The 27080-nt window shown below is 39.8% G+C and overlaps 1 protein-coding gene across 4 annotated transcripts in view; it reads left to right on the forward strand.

Moving 5' to 3' along the window:
* The window catches only part of LOC138757044 (fibroblast growth factor receptor-like 1), a 316623-nt gene that overhangs the window by 268814 nt on the left and 20729 nt on the right, over nucleotides 1-27080 (forward strand). For 3 of the 4 annotated variants that reach the window (XM_069923676.1, XM_069923675.1, XM_069923674.1), the window contains exons 4-5: nucleotides 13439-13528; nucleotides 24157-24441. In XM_069923676.1, coding sequence (XP_069779777.1) covers nucleotides 13439-13528; nucleotides 24157-24441 — 375 coding nt within the window. The remainder of the gene's footprint in view (nucleotides 1-13438; nucleotides 13529-24156; nucleotides 24442-27080) is intronic. The other variant, XM_069923677.1, reaches the window with a different exon arrangement.

A 27080-nucleotide genomic window follows, 5' to 3' on the forward strand; every position in this document is an offset into this window, starting at 1 on the left:
TTCTCGAATCTGGGTAACATCTTGGTAAATCTCCTCTGCATGCACTTTAAAACTTCCACATCCTACCCTTAATGAGGCAACTAAATTAGAAAACAATAGTCCTAAGCATGGACTAACCTGAGTTCTACAGAGCTACAACATTACCTCGTGACCCTTGAACTCAATCCTCCAACTAATGAAAGCCAAGGCACCACAGATCTTTTTAACCATCCTATCAACTTGTATGGAAACTTTGAGCGATCTATGAACCCCAAGATCCCTCTGTCCCTCCAGACTGTTAACAATCCTATTATTAACCATGCACTGCCTTCAAGTTCAACCTTTCAAAGTGCCTTTTCCAGATTGAATTTCCATCTGCCACTTCTCTACACAATTTACATCCATTATGAGTTGAAAGTCTGCATATGAAATTGGCTGGCCCAGAGAAACCTGAGGGTAGTGGTTGAAGGCTGTTATTCATGCTGGAGGTCTGTGACCAGTGGTGTTCAGCGGGATTGGTCTTGAGATCCCGGTTATTTGTGACATACATAAATAATTTGGATGAAAAAGTAGGTAGATGGGTTAGTAAATTTGCAGATGACACAATATTTTCAGTGGAATGAGTTTGGTATTCAAAAAATACAACAAGATAAGTTACAAGATATAGGGAGATAAATGGAAGATCAAGTTTAATCTGGATTTTGCACTTCAGGAGGTCAAATGTAAGGGGAGTGGTTAGGCTCTTGAAGGCATATACCTGACCCATTGACTGCCCTTTTTGGGATTACACTTCCAGAAGTGGAATGAATTCCCACTTCCACATATCGGGTTGTAACCTTTTCTACATTATAGGCTAGAAGAGCTATTTTTATTTAAATGGAAAAATTCTAATCCATCTACCTTAACTCAGTGGCTCTCTCAAATGATGTCATGTTTAAGTTTAGAGAAAGTTAGGAGTCGAATATTTTATACCTGTTCTTCTGTTAAATTTGAAGAGACTTGGTGACCTTTTGTAAATTACTTCCACATGACTTAGTAGAATTATTTTCCCTTCCAGACTATATTTAATTTCTTTTCTCTTTGTTGGTGAAGACCAGATGATTAAATTTTATTAATAAATTCTCAGGATAGCCTGCCCAGTTGTTTTCTTTTTTTTAAGATTGGGTGGGGTTTTATATAATATAAAACCTATTTTTTTGGAAGATTTCAATTTGAGGAGATAAGAAGATATTAATTAATTGTGGTGTAATACAAAATGTTGTCATATAGTAAAAAAAAATTCCTTTATGATGATGCACTCCTCTTCTCCTCATATATTATTTACCTATAATTTGATTAATAAAACGATTGAAAAAGAAAGAAGGTGTATGATGTGCTTGGCTTCATTGGGAGGCGCATTGAGCAAAAAGGTTGGAATCTTGTGTGCATTTCTGGTTGCTCCATTACTGGAAGAATGTGGAGGTGTGAGAAAGAGTACAGAAGAGGTTTACCAGATGTTGCTTGGTTTAGAGGGTATGAGTTATGTAGAGAGATTGTTTTCTCCAGAATGGATGAGGTTGTGGAGAGACCTGATTGAGGCAAAGATAAGGTGGACAGTCAATTTTTTTCCCCCAGAGGACATGGGATTTAAGGTCAGGGGAAGGAAGTTTAAGGGAGATGTGTGGGGTAAATAATTTACTCAAGAGAGTGTTAGGTGCCTGGAATGGTCTGCCAGGAATAGTAATGGAAGCAGATTCAATAGTAGCTTTTAAAAGGCTTCTAGATGGACACATGAATATGAAGGGGAAGGAGGGATATCGATCAGGTTCACACAGCAGAGTTTGTTTGATCTGGACATCATGTGCTGTCCCATTCTATGTTCTAGAAGGGAGTTTTGTCCTTCTTTTGCTCAGAGTTGGTTGAATCCCACTGAAATGATCGCTTTTAAAATGGTCTTAGCAGCTTCGCGACGGTCTCCACACACACATCCTGCAGGAAGAGTCTGTCGATCCTCTTCTTTTTGGCCTTCATGATGTTGGACAGCATGGCACAGCAGGGCTGGTTGAGGCGGAGGTTGGAGGTCACGATTTAGTTGATTTTAAATTTAAATTTAGATATACAGCCCTTGCTGCCCCAAGGGAAAGTAAAAATCCCGTCATTTCTGAGGCGGTTCAATAACACAAAGGGGTGTCAATGTGTTTATATGGAGGAATGAGTTCTGGAGTCCTATACTGTAAGTTGGTGCAGCCTGAGCTCTACAGAGTGGTCTTTCCGAACGTTGATTCTGCAACATAGCAGAAGGAAAGTGAAAAGGTGATCGATGAGCACAATGTGCAATTGAAGGAGCAGTTGATTCTAAAAGTAAAAGACGCCACTGCTTTGATATTTAGCATGGTGCAATCCTTCTAATATTTTCCTTCAGTGTGCTTGTCATTAATATGCAGACAAACACTCAAAATTATAGACAGATGAAAGCAGCTTTAACACTAGAAGGCTTTTTTGCTAAATGTTTGCCTGACAGAACAAAGTTGGTCTAAAGTGACATTTCCTTTTGTTTGATGTGTTTATCTGTGATGCTAATTTGATATAATTCAGGTGTACTTTTATTGTATTCACCGGTGTGTAACCAAACCTCTGATGGCGCCGCTCTATTCTTGCTATCAAGGTGCAAATGATAATCTAACCTCAAACACAATGAGCTCTGAGGGACCAACATATTTTGTGAATAGCCCCATGAGGTTTTAAAGCAGATTTGCTAGTTAATGATTTCATTCACGAGTATCGTCATGTTATTTTCAAACACCACAGGATTAACATGTTGCTTTCTAAATCCGTGGCCTCGACTGGTGTCATCAATCACGCTGTAATCAATGCTTGACCATGAGGTCATTTGTATTGAAGCTTGAAGGAGTTCTACTGAGCTTCCCCATATCTCTATTTGATGATAGTTATGTCTGTCAGTTTCTTATTAACTCAGGACAGATTGGATTACAACTTGAGGAAGTTACGCTTCAGTTATACAAACCATGTCCAGTGTTGAACATACAGCTCTGGGCACTGCATCTCAGGGTGAACCATTGAATGAGGAGTAACGTAAATTACACTGGGACATTGTTAAATTGTGAGAATGGCTTCTATATCCTTGAATATAGAAGGCTGAGAGGCAACCACATGCACCTGGCCTGTCAGGTATCTTCTGCCTCATCTCATAAACAACCTTGCAATTCACAAAACTGGGTGGAAGTACATCATTATTGAACCCAAGGCAATGTCTTAAGGGGATTTTGGTTATGTTCTGATTTACCACCAGGGCTAAGTTTTGATAGGGGTTGAGTTGTTTAAATATGTAAAAACACTAGTTTACAATGTTTATTTTGAGTTTAAAACAGCAAATACTGGATACTCAAGAGACCAGGCAACATCTGTGGAGTGAGAGACACATTTAAATGTTTGCGGTAGACGACATATTTGGAATTTGGAACAAAGGTGAAGGTCTCACTATTTTGACAAAACATCGTCGAGCTGAGGGTTTAAATCTTCCTCATTTCCTCTGTTGGGTGTTTTTTATATTTTATTTCAGGTTTCCAGCAACTGCATTTTTTTCTGTTTTGATGTTTCCATTCACTTGGGGAATTTGCTTGCAGGCAAGAATGCAGTTCTACCAGATTTACCACACATTAAAAAATAATGCCTCCCCGCTCCAGCAAGCTAGTTTGCTTCTAATGCTAAATGTGGTCTAGTTTTCTTATCCCAAAGGTGTCTTGGTAAGTTAATTGGCTAATTTAAATTAACAATGATGAGTTTATTGTCAACCACAATTAACACAATGTACATTACCCTTGTGTAGATAAATGACCCAAGACGCAAAGGGAAATTAGCTAATTTCCATTAATGATGATTATTTTATTGTCATACACATAAGTGCAATGTACATTACCCTGTGGAGATAAATTACAAAAAACTCCAAGGGGAGGTTGTGAGAGGAATGAGATGCAGGTCTATAGGGAAGTGAGAGAAGGTATGGGATAGCTCTGCTAAGAGCTGGAATGGACATATAAGGGTTGAACAGCCTCCTGTGTGATAGTATATTAAGAGAGGGACATAATCAATCTGAAGTACAAGTTGAATTTCAATGACAATATTGTGAAGTTTTTACAAGATTGTTCGGTGCCTCACTGGGTTTCAGAAATGTGCAATTTAAATCCAGCAATTGTCCTGGCGGTAATGGTGCTGTAAGGAAGCATAACTGTCACACAGATCTTTTACTGGAGCAACCAAAGAGATCACTGAACAGGGACTGAAATATTATATCATGTATGATGGATATCTCTTTTATGGTCTAGCAGATAACTTTATGTGAAGGGGGGATGGTTCTACATTGAGATGGGATGGTCTTCTGTGAATGGAAAATTGTCTTGAAAAATGGGAGGAAGGAGCAATGTGGGAATGGTCCTCTGTGTCCCAGTGGAAAGGCTACAAAGGGTTTCATTTGAGGATTGAGGCATGGTTTGTTATTGTTTGTAGAATTGGTCTTCTGAAAGAGGAATGATTTTTCTACCATGAATGCTGTCTAACCCATTGAGTTTCTCCAGGAATTTTTTGACTGCTCCGTGTCCCAGTATTGTGGGACTACCAAGCAAGCACATATACTCCATGTCCCGGTTTTCTGGGACTATCAACAAGTGCATATACTCCGTGTCATGGTTCTCTCGAACTGGTTTTATACCCATCCACCAGATGGTTTGTACTGGTGTTCATACTGTAAAGTGTATCTTTGCAAAGATTAGGGTAAAAACACTTGCTTTTCCAAGTTCCACAACAAGGAAATGTACTAGAAGTAAAGGAAAGAAGATTCAAAATTGTTGTTTGAGTATCTAGGACTATGTACAATATGAACAGTACAGTGACTGGCCAAATATACTGTGGTATCAGTGACTGAACAGATCAACAAACTCTGGTTTACCCACCATGGAACCAGTCTGGAGTATATATTATGTAAGGTTAAAAATGGCCAGAAACCCAATTGTTAACTCTGTCAATTCACAAAGGCATCGGTAAAGTTTCATCCGGTATTTGCCTAGACTTTGGTCATGAGACCAGATATGGATGTAGTGTCCAGTGTTCAGCTCTTTCTTTTTTGTTGGGACGTCGGGATCTGCAATACCTGTTTGGGTATTTATCTTAACTGATTGGGGTGTATCATCAACACTAGATGAGCTCCCAGACTACGTTTTCTTTCATGTCTAAGGAGGTAAAGGAGATCTTTCTACTATTAAGGGGCGGATTGATCACTGTATCCCTAAAAAGCTCAGATGGCTTGAAGGTTTCCAGACACCAGGTTCACTTAAACCTTCTGTTCTGAATTTCTTTCAGTCCCGCACATCAACACTGACATGATCTCCAGTGACTATGTTTCTGTTCATATTTTCTTTTATGTTTATCGTTTGACTGTATCGCATCTTCAGGACGAGGTCAAGCAATTTACATCCCTTCACCAGCAGGCCAAGATTGGAGCACATTGCTCAAAGGCAATTGGAGCTGGTGCTTCATCACTTAACCAACAAGTTCTTGGAGCTGCAGCAGCTGAAAACAGGGGTTGGAAGGACTGGGTGAAGGAAGGGACAGACTTGGGGGAATACAGAATTCTAGAAGGGTGGTAGGGCTGGAAGAAATTACAAAGATAGGTAAGCAAATCTAGATTAAAAACCCTGGAGAATCAGGTATAAAACAATCACTATAAAATGGAGCTATGTGTTCATTTATAACACCAGCCTTGAAGACAATTGGCTTATCTCACCCATTGGTAAACTGGACAAAACCCTTTGAGACAAATTCAAAATTTGGGATTCGGTTTGTGATGAGTGGGAGCAGATCACGTACCCGCCTTTTTACAAACTGCAAAATCTTTGTTCTGTTAAGGTTACAGAGCAGAAACCTGTCTCTCTTGCAACCCCCAACATCACATCATCCTCTGTATCAATTACAATCTCTCTTCTCTGATTTTAATTTTACCTCCCTAATTGTGATGTCTGATTCTTACAGATGCAGTTTAGTGTTAGTTTACTGCCTTTTGGTTGCCCAAAGAACACAACATTCCGTACAAAGTATGCATGAGATTATGGTGGTGTTCCAACTGTGCATGTATTCCAGGGAGAGATACAATTATTGTCAAAGCCATCGAAGCTTGGATACATTCTCACCTAAAAACTTTCTGACTTGGTGTGTGTATTTTGTTTTAATCATTGACTTGTTTAAGCAGATGGATTATCAAGAGACTGGGGTGATCATTGGGAACATACATTGTGCTCAGGGATATGAAGTATTTAATCAAAGTAACTGTCTTTACCTATCAAGCGTAATTATTGCATCAAATCTGATATTTTCCGGGATGCCACATTCTCACTGCAAAGGTCTAACTTGATTTCTCTTATTTTTAGTTTCTTTGATTTTTTTTTTCCCCCCAGCACCTTCCTCATCTAAAGCTCTTTTCCCTCACCTTCCCTCCCCCCTTCATCCTTCCCCCCCCCCAACATTGCTCCCTTCTCTTGTCAGTTCTTTTCAGCAAGGGTTGCCTTAATGATGCATGTTGATCATTTCATCCATTCCTTTGAAGTGTGCTCAGGTCTCCAGTTAGAGTTCAAAGGTTGGCGTGTTTATTTATGCAAAGCTGGATCATCTGTGAAATGGGGCTTAAAAGGTCCCCTGACTTCAAAGGGTTCAAATCTGGCCTAGCATAGTCAAAATCAGACTCATCTTGCTTTTAAAATATGAAAAATGTTTGTGGCCCTCTATCCTGATCTGGGCCATCTTGGTTATTAAATAACACTTTTAATTTGTGCCGAAATTATGTGGATCTGCTTGAATTAAGCAGTAATGACCACAATATCGTGCTCTTGTTTTTTTTTCTCCCAAGAGCTCCATATAAATTGCCAAAAAATGAAAATGAGCTCACCCCTCTTTGTCCACTTTGAATCTCTTTCCGTCCGGGTGTCCGCACCATGAAAAATCCGGACAGGTTTCTTTCAGAAGGGTGAGGGACCTGCAGGCGAGCTACGCAATGAGTTGGATCTTTAGAAGATCAAAGCAACTACAGCAATTCAGCGCACTTCAAAGCTTTGGCTGCAAATCAAGTTGCCTTTTAAAATCTAGCTGCTTGGCCTGTGCTGAGAGCAATAATGAAGAATGAAACACAACAGGAGCAGTTTGTTTTCTTCACTCTCTGTAAACAAGTCAGCTCTTTTACTGTCTGTTTTTTTTTGCCAAACTTATTGCTGTGAAGAAAGAGCGAGACAGGAACGATATACCTGAAGGCAGCAAAACATGAAGTAACTGCATTTAAGTTTGAAGTTGTGAGCCTTGAGTCTCTTGCAGTGTGTGCTGGGAGAGATTAGTGTCTGGGTTGCAATATGAAGTACAAATTGCAGAGTTTTATGGAGAAACACAAGGCTGCAGATGCTCGAATTTGGAGCAAAGGTGAGCTGCAGATAGAAACATCTCTATTAATCATTTTGACCGGAGGCGTCAACAATTACTCTTCCCCCACAGATGCTGCTCCGTGTGTGAGGTCCTCCAGCAGTTTGTTTTTTCACAGGTTTTCCTCTTTAGCCAAACAAATCTTGACGGTGTTGTAGACAAGTATTGAATATTGTCAAATGTTATAACAGGACATAGACAGGATGCAGAGTTGGGCGGAGAAGTGGCAGATGCAGTTCAATCTGAAGAAGTGTGAAGCGATGCTTTTTTTTAAGGTCGAACGTGAAGGTGGAACACATGGTTAATGGCGGAATTCTTAACAGGGTGGAAGAACAGAGGGACCTTGGGGTTCAAATCCATAGATCTCTCAAGGTTTTCGCGCAGGTTAATAGGGTAGTTCAAGAGCCATGAGACAATGGTTCAACTCTAAAAATCTCGATTTATAAGACTGACTTTAGCCATAGAAAGGCATGTTTTATACAGCATCAAACATCCCAAAATACTTTTAAGCTAATTAAGTACTTGTGTGCTGACTATTGTATTCCAGGACTATCGATAGTCTGCACAGAAGCTCTCACAGTATGATGACCAGATAGTCTGTTCTTGTTTCAATAGAGTACAAGGGGTTTAAAATGAATAATCACCAAAGAAACTCTTGATCTTTTTTAAAAATACTCCCTTCAGGCTTGTTGTATCCACCTTAAAGGTAATCAGGACCCAATTGAATCATTTATTTGAAATTAGTTCAGAATATCCTGGGTCAGCCAGCCTAGATGTCCAGAGTTGGGTTTCATCCAAACCTTCCAGGCTCAGAGATGAGAGCTTCACTAATAAACCATGAATTCAGCAGATGGGCAGAGAAGAAGGAGCTTGTGGCAATCCTGACCAGAAAAGCTGTGGGTCTCTCTATAGCAAAAATGAATGGATTGTGAGGAGTTCAATGGGGCTAATTGGTGGAATGGTGTCTTCATGAGTAGGATCGAGCATCATCAATCAAAGTAAGTGGGAATAAGAAGAAAAGGATCATAATTAGAATCTCAAGATGGCCAATATGCACAGAACATGAATACTCTGCAAAATGGTCACCCAGTCCATAATTGTGGACTGGGTGACCATTTTGCAGAGTATTCATGCTCTGTGCATATTGGCCATCTTGAGATTCTAATTGCACGCCATTCATACTCTCCTTCCCGGTTCCACTCAAACCTGTCTGTCCTTGTCCTTCTCCATTGCTATGGAGAGACACAACACAAATTTGAAGAATCACATCTCCATTTCTTCTTGAGTAGCTTGCATTCCAAAGGTGTTAATATTGAATTTTCCAATTACAGGCCACTCCTCCCCCCCACCCCACCCCAACCCCAGTGCTCTCCCACACACACTTACCTGTCAAGCTAGTTTTCTTCTCCCTTTATCCTTCCCATACCCTCCCCTATGATTGGTTCAATCTGCCTGTCATTCCCTCAACATCAGGTTTCATCCCCTCCCTTAACCATAAAGACCTGCTGAGTTTCTCCAGTCCTTATGTGTATTAAACTGCAGTCACAGCATCTGCAGATTTTGTTGTTTAACTCCATGCCTCTCCCAACTTGATTTGTCAATCACCCCTTTCCTCTCTGGTTCCATTCAGTCTCTATGCATCCTACTTTTTACCTACTATATTCTGGAAATCCCTGTTCCCGCTCAGTCCTGATGCAGCATTTCAGCCTGAAGCATCAACTTGCACCTTTTGCCTCCATGATGCTCCTTGACCTGCTGATCTCTTCTAGCACTCTGTTCTTGTCCAGCATCCTCAGTCTCTTTGGTCGTCATGATCTGGAACTCGCTGCAAGGAGGTGCAGATCGAGTCTTTTGATGGGGAATTAAAGCAGAACATGCTGAAATACCCAATGGGTCAGGTGGGATCTGAGAGTAAGAAAGCATGGGGCAAATCGAGCATGATTTAACTCAATGTCCTGTCTTCCACGGGCTACCTGCACTTGTCTGAGCCAGATGTGGAGGGCCGGACATGTTTAAGGGAAGCATTCCTAGGTTGCAGTGAGGTTTCAGCGCCGGGTGGGTACATCGTCCTGTAAAAATTAACCGCCATCCCCCCACCTTCCCCCAAGAAAACTCTGAGAGCCTTTGGCAGGACTCATGCTGCGTGCATACCATTGACTCCTCTCAAAGCTTTGACACAGTTTCAACTGCTCTTAAAAGATGATTGGAAACATATATAGCCTTAAAATAATTAATATAAAGTTACTGATTTTTCTCAAAACAAATTACAAGTACATTTGAACACTGAGAAATAATCAAAATTTTGAAGTCAATAGGAAAGAAAGAGGTAAAAACTAATACTTTAGACTCTGGCCATTTTTAACCTTTCATAATATATACCTTGGACTGACTCCATGGATAAACTACAATATGTACACCAGTACGAGCCAGCTGTTGGTTCGGTATAAAATGGGAGTATATGTGCTTGTTGGTAGACCCTGTAAACGGGGTCATGAAGTCAAAATTAACAGAACCTCTTCAATTTATCTTTCTTCTTCTATCTCTCTGGTCAGTTCCCATTCAAGTAGATCTTTCTTAAGCTCTCCACCCTCTTTCCTCTCCATTCATAGAGTCACCCCCTCCTCCCCCTGTTTGCAGATGTGCCCTCCCTCCCATATCCACATCCTGCCTGTAGGTCTGTGGTCCTCCTGTCCTTACCTCTATCACCGTTTTGTTTGGGTGCCTGTCGACATTTTGTCCATACCTTGATGAAGGGCTCAAGCCTGAAACATTGGTTATGTGTCTTTATCTTTGCTCCATAAAGTACACTGTTTGATCTGCTGAGTTTTTCCAGCATTGTGTTTTCACTCCCATTCAAGTCAGTGAGGTTGTTGCTAGTGAGAGAGGTGAATTCACAGGCTTAAGGAATGTCAACATTTCTGCCATTGGATTCTGGGTTAATTCTACCAACGACGTGGAACACCTTTCCTTTTGTATCAGATTTCCAGGATCTGTTGTACTTCGGTGTTGGCTTTTGAAAGAGAATTTGACAGACTCTTGAAGGAAGATAATTTGTTGGACTCTGGGGAGACTGAGGGAATGGCACTGTTTAAAATGCACTACGGAGAACAGGCCTGGACTCAATGGACCAAATAACCGCCAAATGTGCCAAAACAATTTTATCCTATGGGGGAAATAAGCCATTCAATACTAAGCTTCACTTATGATAAAGTTTGCAATGTCTTTGGTGCAACAGTACAATAATAATTTCGAGACATGAAGCAGATTTAGTTACTCATTGTCTGTTGAAACAGGATACAAAATTCTCAACTCTATTTTCTTAGTAATGGGAGTACCACTTCTTCAGTAGATGGGTTTTTTATTGTCTGTTTGCAGTGGAGAGAGATGATGTAAAGACCATGGACATCTAGGCAAATGCATGCCTTTGGTAGAGGGTGATACATATAAGAATGTGAGAAAAAGTCTGTACTTAACCACAATGAGATGACTCCATTTAAAAGCATAATTCTTGGTAAGGACATTTAGTGAAGTGCAATTAAAATTATTCTGGACAAGGAAATTATTATGAAAGCATGTTTCTTTCTAATTTGCAGTTGGCCTAGCAGTTAGCACAATGTTGTTACAACCTCAGCGATCTGTGTTTGAATCCATCGTGGCCTTTAAGGAGTTTGCATGTTCTCCTGAGTTTCCTTTGGGTGATCTGGTTTCTGCCCACACTTCAAAATGTATTGGGATTGTAGATTAATTGCGTGTAATTGGGAGCCAGTTAGGCTAGAAGAGTCTCTTACTGTGCTCTTTGTCTAAATGTAAATTTAATGTTAGTTTCAAAATAAATTGATGATTTATTTATGGAAAAGGAGGGTTTGAGAGTTTCATTGAACTTTAGCTGATGGCAAATTTAGTTTAATAAAACTTGATACTGCTGTATGTTTAATTCCAAAAATAAAATTCTGTAATTATAAAATGGGAAAATTATAATATTAGTTTTCAGTAATGAATGTTATTCCAAAAATGTGGACGTTAATGAACAAGATCATTACAATTGGTGCTTTTATATAACAGGTCCAATTATGCCAAATAAGCATACTTTAAAATCTAGAACGCTTCCACCAGCGTTGTCTCTGCTCCATCCTCAACATTCAGTGGAGCGACTTCATCCCTAACATCGAAGTACTCGAGATGGCTGAGGCCGACAGCATCGAATCCACGCTGCTGAAGATCCAACTGCGCTGGGTAGGTCACGTCTCGAGAATGGAGGACCATCGCCTCCCCAAGATCGTGTTATATGGCGAGCTCTCCACTGGCCATCGTGTCAGAGGTGCACCAAAGAAGAGGTACATGGACTGCCTAAAGAAATCTCTTGGTGCCTGCCACATTGACCACCGCCAGTGGGCTGATCTCGCCTCAAACCGTGCATCTTGGCGCCTCACAGTTCGGCGGGCAGCAACCTCCTTTGAAGAAGACCGCAGAGCCCACCTCACTGACAAAAGACAAAGGAGGAAAAACCCAACACCCAACCCCAACCAACCAATTTTCCCCTGCAACCGCTGCAACCGTGTCTGCCTGTCCCGCATTGGACTTGTCAGCCACAAACGAGCCTGCAGCTGATGTGGACATTTACCCCTCCATAAATCTTCGTCCGCGAAGCCAAAGCCAAAGAAAAAAGAAAGAAGAAAGAAAGAAAATCTTACGTCAGGCATTTCTCCCATAGACTGAGAGAGGGAGCTACTGGAAGAACATAAGGTTCACATAGGCTCATCTTGGTTGAGATTGGTGGAAGCAAAGTTCTGCCACCCCAACAATGAACAATGACATAAGGGCAGAGTGTAAAATCAAACCTTTCTCTCTACCATAACTACTGTCCTGTTTAAACTTTTAGAATTATCTTTCAGAAACCATAGATTGTTGCCTGACAAATTATTACGTACATTTTATGGACTGAATGTGTTAACATCATTAATGAAATGGTTCATTAGGGGCAGTAGGAGAAAGTTAAGTTTCAAAATGAAAATCAAAGAAGAGATTCAAGATTTTATTTTTTTAACAGGAACATTTTAAGAATCAATCCAAAATACCCTGTTCCACCTTTGCTAATGTTACTTCTAATCAGAGTCAATTCTAGATTTTTCAATTATTTCGGCAAGATCTGGGCATTGATTGTTAGGCCATTGAAAAAGTGGGGCAAGAGACTTTTCTGAACTGCTGAAGGTCCTTGGAGGGGTTTTTGGGGTTTTGCACATTGGACTAGTGCTACTTTTAAACTCTAAACATTCACCCACAGTTTCAAGTAAGCAAATTTCTGGCAGTAGGTCTTCAACTGAACTGGAAGCACAATACAACAACGTTAGAATGAAAAATCACTTGACAGAATCTTTTTAGCTAGTAGCAACCCACCAATGTTAAGGTAATACTTGCTGTAGCAGCTAACATTTGTTTGTTTGGTTGGATATTGACCTAACTACGATGAATGACCAGCAATAGGCTAGAATAGTGCGTGAGTTGGAGAGGAACCAGGAGGTGGTGGCGTTCCCAGGAGCCTGAAGCTTTTGTCCTTCACGGTGGTACAGGTTGTAAAATGTGATGTCAAAACCTGACAAAGAATTGCAGTGGATTCTGTCATTCTCCTTTTCCATCAACACCTGAACAATTCCGAAATCTTTCGCCTCTAACTTCTTTGTTTAGTTTCCGATTATTTACTCTGTTCTATTTTCCTATCAATGCTTTGCCTTGTTCTCAGACATGAAAACCTTAGCACAGTCAGGTTTGGTTACATTCAACCATATTGTCATGCTTAACTGTCTTCTCTGCCCGTTGAAGCCCCACTGCTCTGCTCCGCAATAGAAGTTGCAGAGTTTGCCTTTGAAGATTATATTTTAAAAACAAAATCCAGAAAGTTACAAATAAATGTTTTTATTACCTAGAAGTTGTATGAGACTTTGAGTTATTTTATTTCTACCTTATCACATGCCACAGTTCCTAAATGCTCTCTTGCTTAATGTATTCACAGATGATTCAAGTACAGGAAGGGATGGACAGAAGCATCCTCAAAGATCCAATGGGGAATATACAAATGAAGATCCAACAGGAAAACAATGGGGTATGTTCAAGCTTGAATACTCAAGACAATGCAGCACTGACACAGCCTTTCTCCCTTACTCTAGAGAGTAAATTGAAATGAAATGATCCAGGTAATTAGGTGAGATTCAGTTTGTTGTGTAGAAAAGATTACAAAAGACCCATTTAGTAACAACTGCACAATGTGTCCTGCTATTTAAATGTACTTTTGGTTCAGTGGAAAATAGACCAGTGGATGGAATGGAACAGGAGATACAGTTATCTGGAGGATGGGTTCAGTAGCTGCAGGAAAAGGCAAACCTCCCCCCACCATTCACTGTGTCCATGGCTGATTTACACTGTCCTCAACTCTTTTGGACCAACTCCCCACAACCCCCAATTTCTCAATCTCCGTCCTTAACTCTCTCCACCTTAAGAATTTCTCATGATCTCGTCTCCACCCTCCTCAAAGAAATGTAGAGATTTATAGTCCAATGAAGATATTTCCATGCACTTCAGTTTTAAATGACTGGCTCCTTATTTTGTAGCTATGCTCCCTTGTTGATTCTCCTGAGAGTGAAAAACATCTACTCTGTCAGTCTCCCTTCAGATCTTCTAGATTTGAATAAGGTCACCCCTTAGTCCTTTAAATCAAGGAATACAGATCCAAAGTGTCCAACCTCCCTTTGTAGGACAAACCTCTCATCCTAGGAAACAACCTGATGAATTTGTTTTGGACTGCCTCCATTGCTGGATAAAAGGACAGGTAAAAAGGCCATAATATTTAATAAATCCTTTTATAAGCAAGGGGACCAAACATGTGCATGATATTCCAAGTGTAGTCGCACAACACCGTGTAGAACCCTATCAAAACCTCCTGGTTTCTAAAGTCCAACCACTTTGCAATAAAGTTCAGCACATCACACGTCTTCTTAACTACTTAACAGCCTGTTGCCTGTTAACACTGTGTAATTCCTTCACTAGAATATCTACATGCCTCTGGACTTTGTTTTAAAAAAAGACCACATGCTTTGGTCCCTAACTAACTCTCCGATAATATTGCATCTATAAATAAATAAGAAACCACCTTCTGAGGGTATTTATACATGCAGCTAAATGCATTTTGCTCTATGTTTCTTGGTCATATGACTGGTCTGTACTTATTTTTCAAATCAAAAACGTTTTTTCCCTTAATTTATTTCCATGCCATGAGTAAAATGGCTATACTAGGATTTAATGCCAAGCCTTAAGTTCCCAGAAACAATTTTGAGTCAACCTTGTAGCAAGGGATTGGAGGCAAAGATAGGTGAGCCAGATTGTTTCAGGTTGGTAGCAATCCTTTCCCAGTAAAGTAGACAGTGGGTTTTACCATAGACCCCTGTTTGCACTTTATCAAGCCCGCAACATAATTATACACAATGAGGTACATGCCATGCTGAAATGAATCATTTAGCTCCAAATACCCCATAAAATTGGGGACATATGATAGAATACAGTTGCTGGAATCAGAAGCAATGAACAATCTGCCAGAAAACTCAATTGGTTGAGCAGTAGCAGAGCTCTTTGCTGTCGGTTAAAACTACAAAGGGGTGCAGTGAGAGAAGGACTCACAGAACTCCTGTCAGAGAGGAGGAAAACTTCAAATGAAATTTCTTCATCCTAATGAAGAGTTCTGGGCTGAAACCAATAATTCTTTCTCTCTCACTGATGCTGCTCGACCCATTGAGTTCCTTCACCTCATTAAATTGTTTTCTACTCCCTCCTCTCTCTCTTTCTCTCCCTCTCCCCCTCTCTCTGCCTCTGTATCTGTGTCTTTTCTCTGTCTCTCTCTATCTCTCTTTCTTTCCTTTGGACAAAGGCCACACTTATTCTTTGGAGTGATCACTGTGGCCACGTAAAGCAGAAGGATTTTGATGTTTATCTGCACGGATCATGTGAAGTCGATGATTATTTATAAATAAATCCATGAAAAATCTGACCTTTATTTGAAAAGGATTGCTGCCCCAATAATTCAGTTAGAGAATATTTTACTCAGAATCTATTTTGTGTATTTCTTTTTGTTTCAGAAAATGGTCAGGAAACTTTATTTTGGTTTTGAAAGTAGTATTACATAAACTCATCAGAATTATGAAAATTTAAAAATCTGCAGTAGTTAGAAATCCGAACTAAAATAAATAGTCGATAAACACTTTGCAGGGCAGGTAGCATCAATAAAAAAAGAAAAGGAGTTAATAGCCTCTTTTAAACTGCAGCACCTGGGTAGCCCTCCTGGGGCACTGGTGCAATTAGTCGGGCAAAGGTGTTGGAAACATCTTTTAAATTGCAGGGGAATCCTGTCCCCGCAATGAGGCATCACATACTCACCAGAAGAGCTGCCGGATATTCAGATGCCTGGTGACGCACGCACGCAAGCGCTAACGTTACCGGAATAAGTGGGGTGGCCATTTTCCTATTCAAATTGCCTGTGGACATTACCTAGGTAAGTTTAGCTGGGTTCTCTGACTACCTCCGAGGTAGGTCAGGGACCCGGTTAGATTCCAATGGGGTTGACCAGGTCAGACCCTTTCTAACTGCTGCATAACCGGGGTGCAAACTGGGCAAATTCCCCGTTAACCCCATTTTACATGGCAGTTTGAAAGGGCCTAATGTTTCATCCTGACATGTCTCATCAGATCTACTTCAGCCCCAAATATTTAAGTAACAAGGGCAGGTTGATAAATTTACATTTATTCTCTTGGGTTCAAGATAGTTCACGTCTGAGTTTTTGGTAGAAGTGGAGAAACCTGTTACAGAGGAATACAGAGTGCCGGAGGAGATTCAAAGAAATTTGTGACATTTAACACTGAAATCAGTAGGGGACAGGAAATTTGTAAACCCTCTCTTCAAGGAGATGTTGAGACGCCTGAAAGATTTGGATCCGTATTCTTTTGTTAGCTAGGTTATGGAAGATAGGCAAATAAATGGGTGGCATGGTTAGCACAACACTGTTACAGTGCCAGCAATTGAGTCCAGGGTTCAATTCCTGCGCTATCTGCAAGGAGTTTTGATGTTCTCCCCATGGGTTTTCCCCAGATGTCCAGTTTCATTCCACCCTTCAATTGGGTGGCATGGGCTTGTGTACAGGAAAGGCCCTGTTACCATGCTATGTGCCTAAAATAAATAAAAACATGGATTTGAAATTGATGTCAGGTTTGATTGGCTTTCCTTGGATCCCAGCAGATCACACATCCCCACACAGAGCCAAGGAATTCCAAAAATCAGTGTGGCTGTTAACATACCTGAATGAACTATGGTTGAGGAGTTCTATTGGAATAAAAGCATAATTTCAATTATTATTTTTAAAAATTGGACATACAGCACTGAAACAGGCTCTTCTGGCCCATGGCCCATACTGCCCAAACATCTCAATGAACTTACAACCGCCATATGTTGTTTTTTGAAGGATGGGAGGAAACTGGAGGAATGTACAAGCACCTTGAACACTGTGCTGAATTCGAGTCCAGGTCGCTGGTGCTGTATAATACTGTTGTGTTATCTGCAACACCAACAGCACTGCCCAACAATGAAGAACATCAAATCCGATTTTAGAATGTCCCTCTTCTCCTTTCATAGAATCAAAGAGGAATGCAGCACAGAAAGAGGCCCTTCAGCCAAATATTAACCACCATTTTAAACCACTCCTATAGTCATTCCATATTTTATACTTCCCACAATTGCAGTGTCTCGCTCAGATGGATAATTAACCTACCAACCCACCCATCTTTGGGAAATTGAAGGAAACTGGAACACCCAGAGAAAACTCTGCACAGACAGCACCTGAACCCAGGTCTTTTGTGCTACCAGAAATCGTCTGTACCCATTGCGCCACTGCACTGCTCTAACCAGCCTACTCTTCTAATGTTCTAATTTGCTCGTTTCCATATTGGCTCCATTAATCACCTCAGAAATGCAGTGAAAGCAAATAATTTCCTATCCCTAGAGACTGAGTAATATAATTTAGTAGGAGTGTGAAAGGCAGAGTACATATATTTGCTCTGTTGAATTGGACCCCAGGCTGGAACTTCCTTTGTTCAGCAACTGCTAAACATTTCCGCTACCAGCTAACATTTCAATCCAGATATATCAAAATTATCTTTAACGTTTCTTAAAAAAAGCATTTATTATGAAACACCTGAGGATTTCATCTAGTTCTTTAATATCACTTCAAAGATCTGTCAAACCCTCACTAATGATTTATTTTCTCTAATTTCACACTGATTGCTCCTTTTATCCACCATACACTATAAAACAAAAAATGGTGTAATTCTGTAAGATGGTTGAATACATTTTCTCTGTTGAAATATTGCACTCTGTGGCCTATCTCATATCACATTTTAGCAAAAGGTTCAGTTTGGTAATAAAATAACTGCTCAGAAAGATGAGTGAAGTATTTTTCTTTCACAATTGACTGTGATGTGAATCTTGGAATGGCAGTTGATTTCTCATATCAGGATCATTTTGCTGTCCTGTTTGCACTCCTGGATTTCTCTATCTCCTTAATATGTTAACCAGAAGTATTCCCTATTTCCTCTTTTATCTCTAAGCAGATTCCTAGGGTTATTTTGTTTGGCTTGCATGGCTATTGGACCTGTCCCATGGGTTTCTGCATGACACACATATTTTATTGACCTCTGCATATGTAATAGATTCTTTCATTAAAAAAAAATGTCTGGATCGGGAATTAGTCCAGTCTTTGTTTGAAAAGAAACGTCTGCCATTTCCTGGTCTTCTGCAATATTTCTGTCCAAGTTGAACTTTAAACAACATAACTGGTCTTCAACAATATGTTTACTTGATATATATCTTACTTTTAAAAAAATTCTCCCTCTTATGGTTTGTGAGACAGAGAACAAGGCTGGGACATATTGTATCTGCGTTGGATCATTGCCGCCAACAAGCAAGGCTCTCCTCTGGATGGCCTAGATTGTTAAATTAACCCATGTATTTCAACAATTGTCTTGCTTGGCAATTTATCTTTGCTGATATTGATTTATTCCTGCCTAATTTTGTACAATTTATTTCTCAATATATTATCTTTGCTTGTCTCTTCTAAAATATACCTTCTATCCAGAGCCTTTCAAAAATGTAATAATATCTGCCTCCACTCTTTTCTCTGGCAGCTCATTCTAAATATTCATCACCCTCTGTGTGAAAAATTGATCCTCAGAACACTTTTAAATTTCTCTCCACTGAATTTAAACCTGTTCCCTTTAGTTCTCACAGCTCGTGCCAGTTACAGACCCCCACTCTGAGTGAAAAAGTTTCCCCCTCAGGATCCCTGTTAAATCTCCCCCCCCTCCCCCCCTACTCTTACCTTCCACCACTCACGCAGTCTTGCAATGAGAATGTGTGTGGGAGTTCAATACTTTTGGAGAAGAACAGAAAGGAACACATTTCATAGAGAATGGGCATCATTTGGAAGGCAAGCTGGGGACTAATGGCAATAATTCTGCTTGATATTCTCACCTAAACAATCATTTCATTGAATGAAGATAACTCTGGTTGGCATGGACAATGAGACCATAAACATATTTATAATGCTATGGAAATATACAGCATGCAAGGCAGTTTTTCCTTGAAAAAAATCACTACAGATGTACAAGAATGATTAAAAATATAGTCAAGAGATAAGATGCTACTTAAGAGGTTATTGGAAGTGCAATAAAACCCCTGATATCTGGCACCCTTGGGGATTGGTAGATGCCGGATAAGTATATTTTCTGGTTGCTTGAGACTTACTCTTAAAATGCCTTAACTAATAGACCTGCATTAAGAATAAATGGTTTAAAAGACAAAAGTCAAAAATACTATACTGAATTTACATTGAACAAACTTCACTTGAATGAATATATAAACCTTAAAGCATTTTACTTTATTTTCAGTCACATTCTTTGACAACCTTTAACCGTCACTGCATTAGCAGGTTCCTCACCCTCCACAGAGCCGTCCTTCAGACGAACAATAACATTATAGACAATGAACACTTCTAACCCTACCAAGTTTATAGATAAAGCCTCTGACCATGGTAGCACTTATTAAGCAGGGATAAAAGAACACTTTAAGAGAGTCACTCCCACAACAGCGAGCAGCATCAGCCAGCTCTTCATCCTGAGTGATGCCACGTAACCTTATTCAAACAGATGCTATGAGCAAAGCACGATCAAGGCTGAATATTTGCTCCCATCTTCACCAAGGGTTTATGTGTTCATTCACAGAATATTTACTTTTATCATTTTAAACTTGTGTATTTTTTAATCTATTATTTTATTCTTACTGTATATTTTGGCATATATGTCAAGGCGTGAAACCCCCAAAAATCTCCCAAAAATGGAGTTGACTTATATGCTGGATATACTTTTGAGACCTTAAATTCAGCTCAAAATCCAATACGCGCTGATCGGCATATAAGTCAACCCTTGAAAAACCAAAAAGAACCCAGCTGTGACAGGTTTTCATTGAGATTTATATTGAAAACAACTACAACACAATTAGCACCCTTCAAAATCACTGCCATCATCTGAAAACAACAACACATTTGGAACCCCTCAAAATCACTCTCATTTTCATCATCTGAAGCAAAGATGGTGACAAGCATATCCACACTCTCACTGTTTAAACAGTCATCATATGGGTACCAGTCTGTGTTGTCAGTGTCCCACAAAAATCATCTTCCATGCCATCAATTGCATGAGAAACTGCACTTTTTAAACAATTTTATCACGCTCTACTTAACTTTGTCCCATATCTTGAACACAAAGTTAAACAACATATCAAGTGATGTAACCTGCATTGCCCCGCCTTTTGTAAATGACTTTCCTGCACTAGACGTACATGTATTTCATTCCTCGCACACATGGTCTTTGAATGGCTTGTTCAAGCAGACATTGAGAGGTTGGAATATAGATGTCAAACCACCCGGGATAATCACCATGTAAATATTATGCAGTGCTAATCTACTTTTAGTCTTCCCAGTTAAGAAAAATATCCCAGACCAACAAACTCCGTTCTTTGCGTTAACCCCCATATTGTCTATACACAGTTTTACACCATTTTCATCCATCCATTTTTTTTCATGAAAACAGACAAACATACCTGCAGAGAATTTCATTTGCTGTTTAATTTTGCATTTAAGATGACCATGGGTCTTAACTTTGTCCCATTGTCCATGCACGATAACCTAGTCCTTTCATAGCTGGTACTTCTGCTTTGCAGTTTTAACACCTTCCATTCCACCATTCTGTTACCTATCATGTCAAACTTCATGGGGGTTTTGTTCATGTTTCCGATATTTGCCAATGCAAACTGGTTTTTCTGTCCGTTCCCTATAATAAACTGGTGAACTACAACTTTACAATCAAGATCTTTTGGTAGTTGCTGTGCAATTTTTGTTTTTTGGCATAATACCAGATTTTTCCTGTTCATGAAACGATTGCACCAGCCTACTGTAGCCTCAAAATCTTTAATGAGGTCTGGATGTAACTTGGTCCCCTGCAGTGCAATTTATTTCAGGCGACTGCAGCAATCTTGCCTCTGTTCACGTACCCATTCTGCAACGTGATTTTCCAACTCTGGCCAACGAGTGATTTCTTTTCTCAAAGAACATTGACTTTTTGGTATTTTTCTTAAAGTCACTTCTTTCTTCCTCCAATCTCTTACCAACTTATATATATATATATATATATATATATATATATATCAGATTTTCTTGCATCAGTGCAGTTGTTGGTTTTCTTGGTCATTTCTAACACATTCAACTTAAAGCTCGCTTTATATTTTTGTTGGGTGCTGTGTGGTGTCGATGAACCTTCCATGGGGGGGTTAACATATTCTCCAGTCAACGGCCCATCTCAGGCATCATGAGCTTTGGGGGTCAACTTATAAACTGGTCAATGGGTCACCTCAGACAGCTAGAAAATAGGGGTCAACTTATATGTTGGATATAATACAAAACCCTTAAAATGAAGTTAAGGGGGGATCGACTTATACTCTGGTTGACCTATATGCCAAAATATACAGGATATATTAAAATTTTTTTAAATTTATTTTCCTCAGTTTTTTGCCAGTTGCTTGAGGCAGCTGGTTACTTAAATTTATAAATTTATATTTAGATATACAGCATGGTAACGGGCCCTTTTGGCCCACAAGGCCATGCCATCTAATTACACTCAATTAACCTACACCTCTGGTATATTTTGAACAGTGGGAGGAAAGCAGACCCCCCGGGGAAAACCCATGCAGACACAGGGAGAATGTACAAACTCCTTCCAGACACCTTGGGATTCAAACCCCGGTCCTGATCGCTGGTGCTGTAAAGGCGTTGGCCTAACTGCTGCGCTAGCCGTGCCACCTGTCTACATTTACCGTGTCACTTTAATTCTGGGTACCAGGGATTTTACTGTATCTGCATTGCAACATTACTTTCTTTGACTGTCCCTTTGGAAGGAAATCTGTCATCTTACCCTGTATGGACTCTGATCTCCTTCACCTTCCACGGCCTAATTGAAACATTTTTCATTCTGGTTCCATATTTTAAAAAAAAATCACTCTCCTGTATATCAGAACATCTCATCCATCTGCAAATTATTATTGATAATGATATGGATAAGTTGAGCTCCAAGCAAGACTACTCACAAACTTGCCCTGACTACTAATTTTGTCTACCTTTGGTTCTCAATTACTTTGTTTCACATTTACTACTTCATTATAAAGTTTTGTTGATACCTGTAGTGCAATATCATGAAGTGCATACACAAACTACTTGTAGACTGTCCACTCACTGGACTCTATGTCAGTGTGAGAGGCAGAGAGCTTTGTTGATTTCCAGCAATGTGACTGCCTCGCTAACATTTGAGACCTCTGGTGGCCAGAGAAACTCCCAAATCAATTGCCAACTGCAGTTATGCGTATTTCATGAAAACTCTCATAGTAAGTAAAAACAGCTCCTAAATCAACATCTGTGAAAAGTTTTTCATTAGGATTTATGATCCTATTGTGATAACAATAGTTTTGTGTTCCTTAGCTTAAATGTATGTCTTTAAATGGTGAATACTGGTAAAAGCATTTATCTGTTAGAACTAGATAGAAGAGCACATTGCAAGGAGATTACTCAATGAGATGTCACCAGAAATTATTTCTGTTCACATTTTTTAATGTTAATTTGATGCTCCCATTCTTTGCTTTTAGTAACATCACCAAGCTCTGAGAAACAGTAGTCGTTCACTGGTCGATCAGAATCAGGATTCAGGTGATGGATAATCACCAGAAATATATAAACCCTTCTCTTTTTTGGATGTTTAGATTTCTAAAAAATTTTGATAGCATCTCAGATTTGCATTTTACTTTATTTTCTAAATTCTGATTCTCAGAAAAGGACCACATCAACTCAATTCAACGAACAATATGAGAATTGTACATTATCCATGACAGGTTACTTATTACTCCAGATATTTCTTTTAAAAAAACCTATAAAATTGTAAAAACTATCAAGGATTAGTATTGCTCGAGCTTTCAGAGGTAATAGTGAACAAGATTTGTTTGAAAACGCTTTTTGTAAAATGAAATTCAGTAAAGTAATGCAGAAATCGGATGTGTTGTCCTGAACCTTTAGAAACATCCAGTCATGAATTTCTTTCAGCAGATGGTTGGTTAAAAGTCTTCAGTTAAATTTGCTTGGAGTCATCAATTCACTTAAAAAGCAGAAGTTACTTATAGCTAAAAAGAAAATTTTATTTTTTGTATTTATCAATTTAAAATTGACTTGTTTTTTAAAATCTTCATAAACTACCTGTTCGATTGCAGCAAGTAAGAATTCCAGTGCAGATGTACGTCGTACAATGTGCATGACAACAAACTCATTATCATTATCAAGAGAAATCTGATTATATATTGGCAAAAGTTCATAGGATTTATTGGTGGGCTGGTATGAAATTGTACAGATCATTGCACCAGCATTGGGTGTGGTAGTACAGATCTATCACCAATGTACATAGTGTATATAGTTACTGTATATAGACTGTGCTTACAGCGATTGGCTGAGAGCTAAGCTGCGCCTATTGTCTGGGCCTTAAAGGGTTGTGTCCCTAGCCAGGTCGGATCATTCTGGACTGGTCGGCCACCTGTGAAGAGCTCCTGTCTTTTGCTAATAAAAGCCTTAGTTTGGATCAACAAGTCTTTGGTTCTTTCGACGAGCTCTACAATTTTATTAGGAAAAGACAGGAGCTCTTCACAGGTGGCCGACCAGTCCGGAATGATCCGACCTGGCTAGGGACACAACCCTTTAAGGCCCAGACAATAGGCGCGGCTTAGCTCTCAGCCAATCGCTGTAAGCACAGTCTAGATACAGTAACTATATACACTATGTACATTGGTGATAGATCTGTACTATCACATTGGCTTATTACTGTGCTATAAACTTCAATATAATATTGAAGTATTTTTATCTGAATTAATTAATTACCTCATGGGGCAGCTTTTCAAAACCTGTGGGCCAAGAACCTTTGAAGGATCTTCCCTTCAGATGGGTGGCTTATTCGACCGACATTGCAAGTTAGCAGTGTGCAGTGTTTGTTTTTCTTTAGGCGAGAATATGTTTACTGAACAGGGTTGTAACAGCTTTTCTTTGGTAATTTGTAGTCAGGCCCCGGTTTACCCAGCCCACCAAAATGCGTCGCAGGGTGATAGCCCGTCCCGTGGGCAGCTCAATCCGACTCAAGTGTGCTGCGAGCGGCTATCCCCAGCCCGATATCACCTGGCTGAAGGACAACAGGCCTCTCGCACCTCAGGACCTGGGAGATGCCAAGAAAAAGAAATGGACTTTAACCCTGAAAAGCCTCCGGCCGGGAGACAGTGGGAAGTACACGTGCCGAGTCTATAGCAGAGCAGGCGAGATAAATGCGACATATAAGGTTGAAGTAATCCGTAAGTACTGCACTGCCTTTAAGAAGGGATTAAAATAATGGTCGGATTGAAGACAGTTGCAAGCAGGCCTTCTGTTTACAATAAGAAACACATGGTCCAAATGTGTGCTCCGCTCTGAAAGAGTCAAACCTGCAGCCCATTTCACATCTGGCAGTGATGAGGCCAGGCAGCTGTGTGCAGATGTGAAATGTGTTTTCATTCGAAGCATAGGAGCAGAGATGCAAAATTTGAATGTGGCCTCATCTCATTGTCACATGCAGTGGCTTTCATTCTAAAATCTGAATCAGGCCAAAGCAAGGACAACACAAAAAAGCATTTATTTTTGATTATCGTTCAACATTAAAAATTAATACTTATTCTTTACAATTTTATGTTTCCCCATATACATGACTCACATTCTTTGATTTTTCTAAAAATAATTCTTGTTTGGCATTTAACTACAAAGCAGCTGATCTTCAGACTGATTAAAGGTTAATTCAAATTGTTTCTTCTTTCCTTGAGGCCAGACATTTCCAACCAGGATAATACCAGATTTGAGCAGAATGTTCAGAAAAGACATTTACCCTTGCAAAGCAATTCTTCAGAATGTTTATAAAAATATAATATCTGTTTTCAAAATATGAATGCTGCGGACTAGGCCATCATTTCTTGCCTCTTGAGCTGAATGGCTTTTCAGAAAACGATGAAGAGTCTCTAATTTTTCAGGGTCTGTAGTCATACATAGGTTAGACTAGATAAGGGTGGCAGGTTCCTTGTGTTGAAGGTTATGAATGAATCAAGCAGCTTTGGTAAACAAAGCCCATTTTCAATAGACACCATTGCCGACTGTGTATTTATAGTTTAGATCAAATGAATTTCTTGAATATGATTTTGCCTGCAGTCATGGTGGAATTTCTAGATTAAATCGCCAGCTCTGCACTGCCTGAACCATTTTTCTGATCGAGCACCTTAACCAGTACTTTACTGTGGAAAGGTCATGCATTAGTTAAAGTTGGAAACAAGTCATTCTGCTTTCACTTTTGACAGCTCTAAATTTTGGAAGTCCCTACCATTCAGCACAATGGGATGAGTATCAACAGTCCAGAAAGAAGCTGACCGTCACCTAAAGGAAAGAGGAGAATAAAGAATAAATGCTGGCCTGACCAGTGACACTTATAAGAACAGGAGTAGTCCATCCAGCTCTGCTTCACCATTTAATGAGATCATGGCTGATCTGATGATAGGCTCATCTCCCCCGACCTGCCTTACTTCCCCTTCTATGTAAAAATTTATCCAACCATGTCTTTAAATATATTTACTGAAGTAGCCTCCACTGCTTCAATGGGGGCAGCAACACTCTGATCCCATAAACAGATGAAAAGAGAAGTTATGTGCCGATTAAAATGGCAGCATTCAAGACTGATATGGTCTTTCCAAATTGACAAACTCATTTTTATTTCTTGTGCTGGTTCACCTTTTTAGGCCAGTATGGAAATGTGAATACACATAGAATGGGTGTTCCTCTCTCCTCACTCAATTACCCATTCTTCCCATCAGACAGCAGGTAAGAGGGATCTTCAGTCCACTGCGCCACATGACTCATTGCTAACAACCCAGCCTCTTCATCCTTGACCTCAGAAAGCGAACAAAGAATGCTTAGTGTTTCCTCTTTCTCTCAACCTTTCATTGCTATAACCCATGAGGTCCAGCAACTGGAACAGAATAAAGGTTTTTTAAAAATTATTTGTCTTCTGGCCCCTGTGCCCCACACCACAACACTGAATACACCTCAAAACTATTACATTGCCTTTTGAAATCATGGAAGGATGTGGAAGGTTACATGTAAATGCAAGCCTTCATCTCCAGAGGAAAGAAAATTGTGTGATTTCTGCAGAGACTTGCCAAATATCTTGTCAAATAGTGAAGCAGGATCAGGGAGGCACATCTCCCGCTACAAATTTGCACAACTCCCGCTGTGCTTTTTACCCTTCAGACCCGTCAGAAGAGCCAAAAATATTCAAATATTATAATTTACATAATTAATTTGAAAATACACTATGAATTCTGTTTAAATAAAAATGGGAAGTTTGGCCATGCATATCTAATTGCTTATAGATCACATATAGATCAAGAACATACACTTGCGCATCCATGTTAAGTTCCTGGTTTCACGTCTGTGTCAGGGAAGACCTTGCATTGATATGGAAATCTTCCAAACTCTTAGAGCAAGTCAAACAACGTTGCAATAAATGTAAAGATTCCTGCCTGAGGCAATAAAGGAAACATATCAGGGTTACCGAAGGCCAAATGTAATCATAAACGGGAGGATCAAATTGTTCCTGGACGGACTTAAACCCAATGGCATGAGCATTGATTTTTATGATATTATCTAACTGTCCCCCCACCCCCACTTTCCACTTCCCCTGTTTCCATCCCTTATTTTCCCACTCCTGTACTTATCTTTTCTTCTCTTTCTGTGACTTTTCTTTGTCCCACCCTTCCTACTGATTTCTTCCTCCACTTCATCCTTATAACTTGTCCTTTCACCTCTAGGCCTCTCCCCTAGCTTCTTTCCTTCTCGGCCTTGATGAAATGTTTTGACTCAAAACATTGACTGACCATTTCTACCCATGGATGCTGTCTGACCTGTTGAGTTCCTC

This window comes from Narcine bancroftii, chromosome 3, assembly GCF_036971445.1.
Source record: "Narcine bancroftii isolate sNarBan1 chromosome 3, sNarBan1.hap1, whole genome shotgun sequence".
Classification (NCBI taxonomy): domain Eukaryota; kingdom Metazoa; phylum Chordata; class Chondrichthyes; order Torpediniformes; family Narcinidae; genus Narcine; species Narcine bancroftii.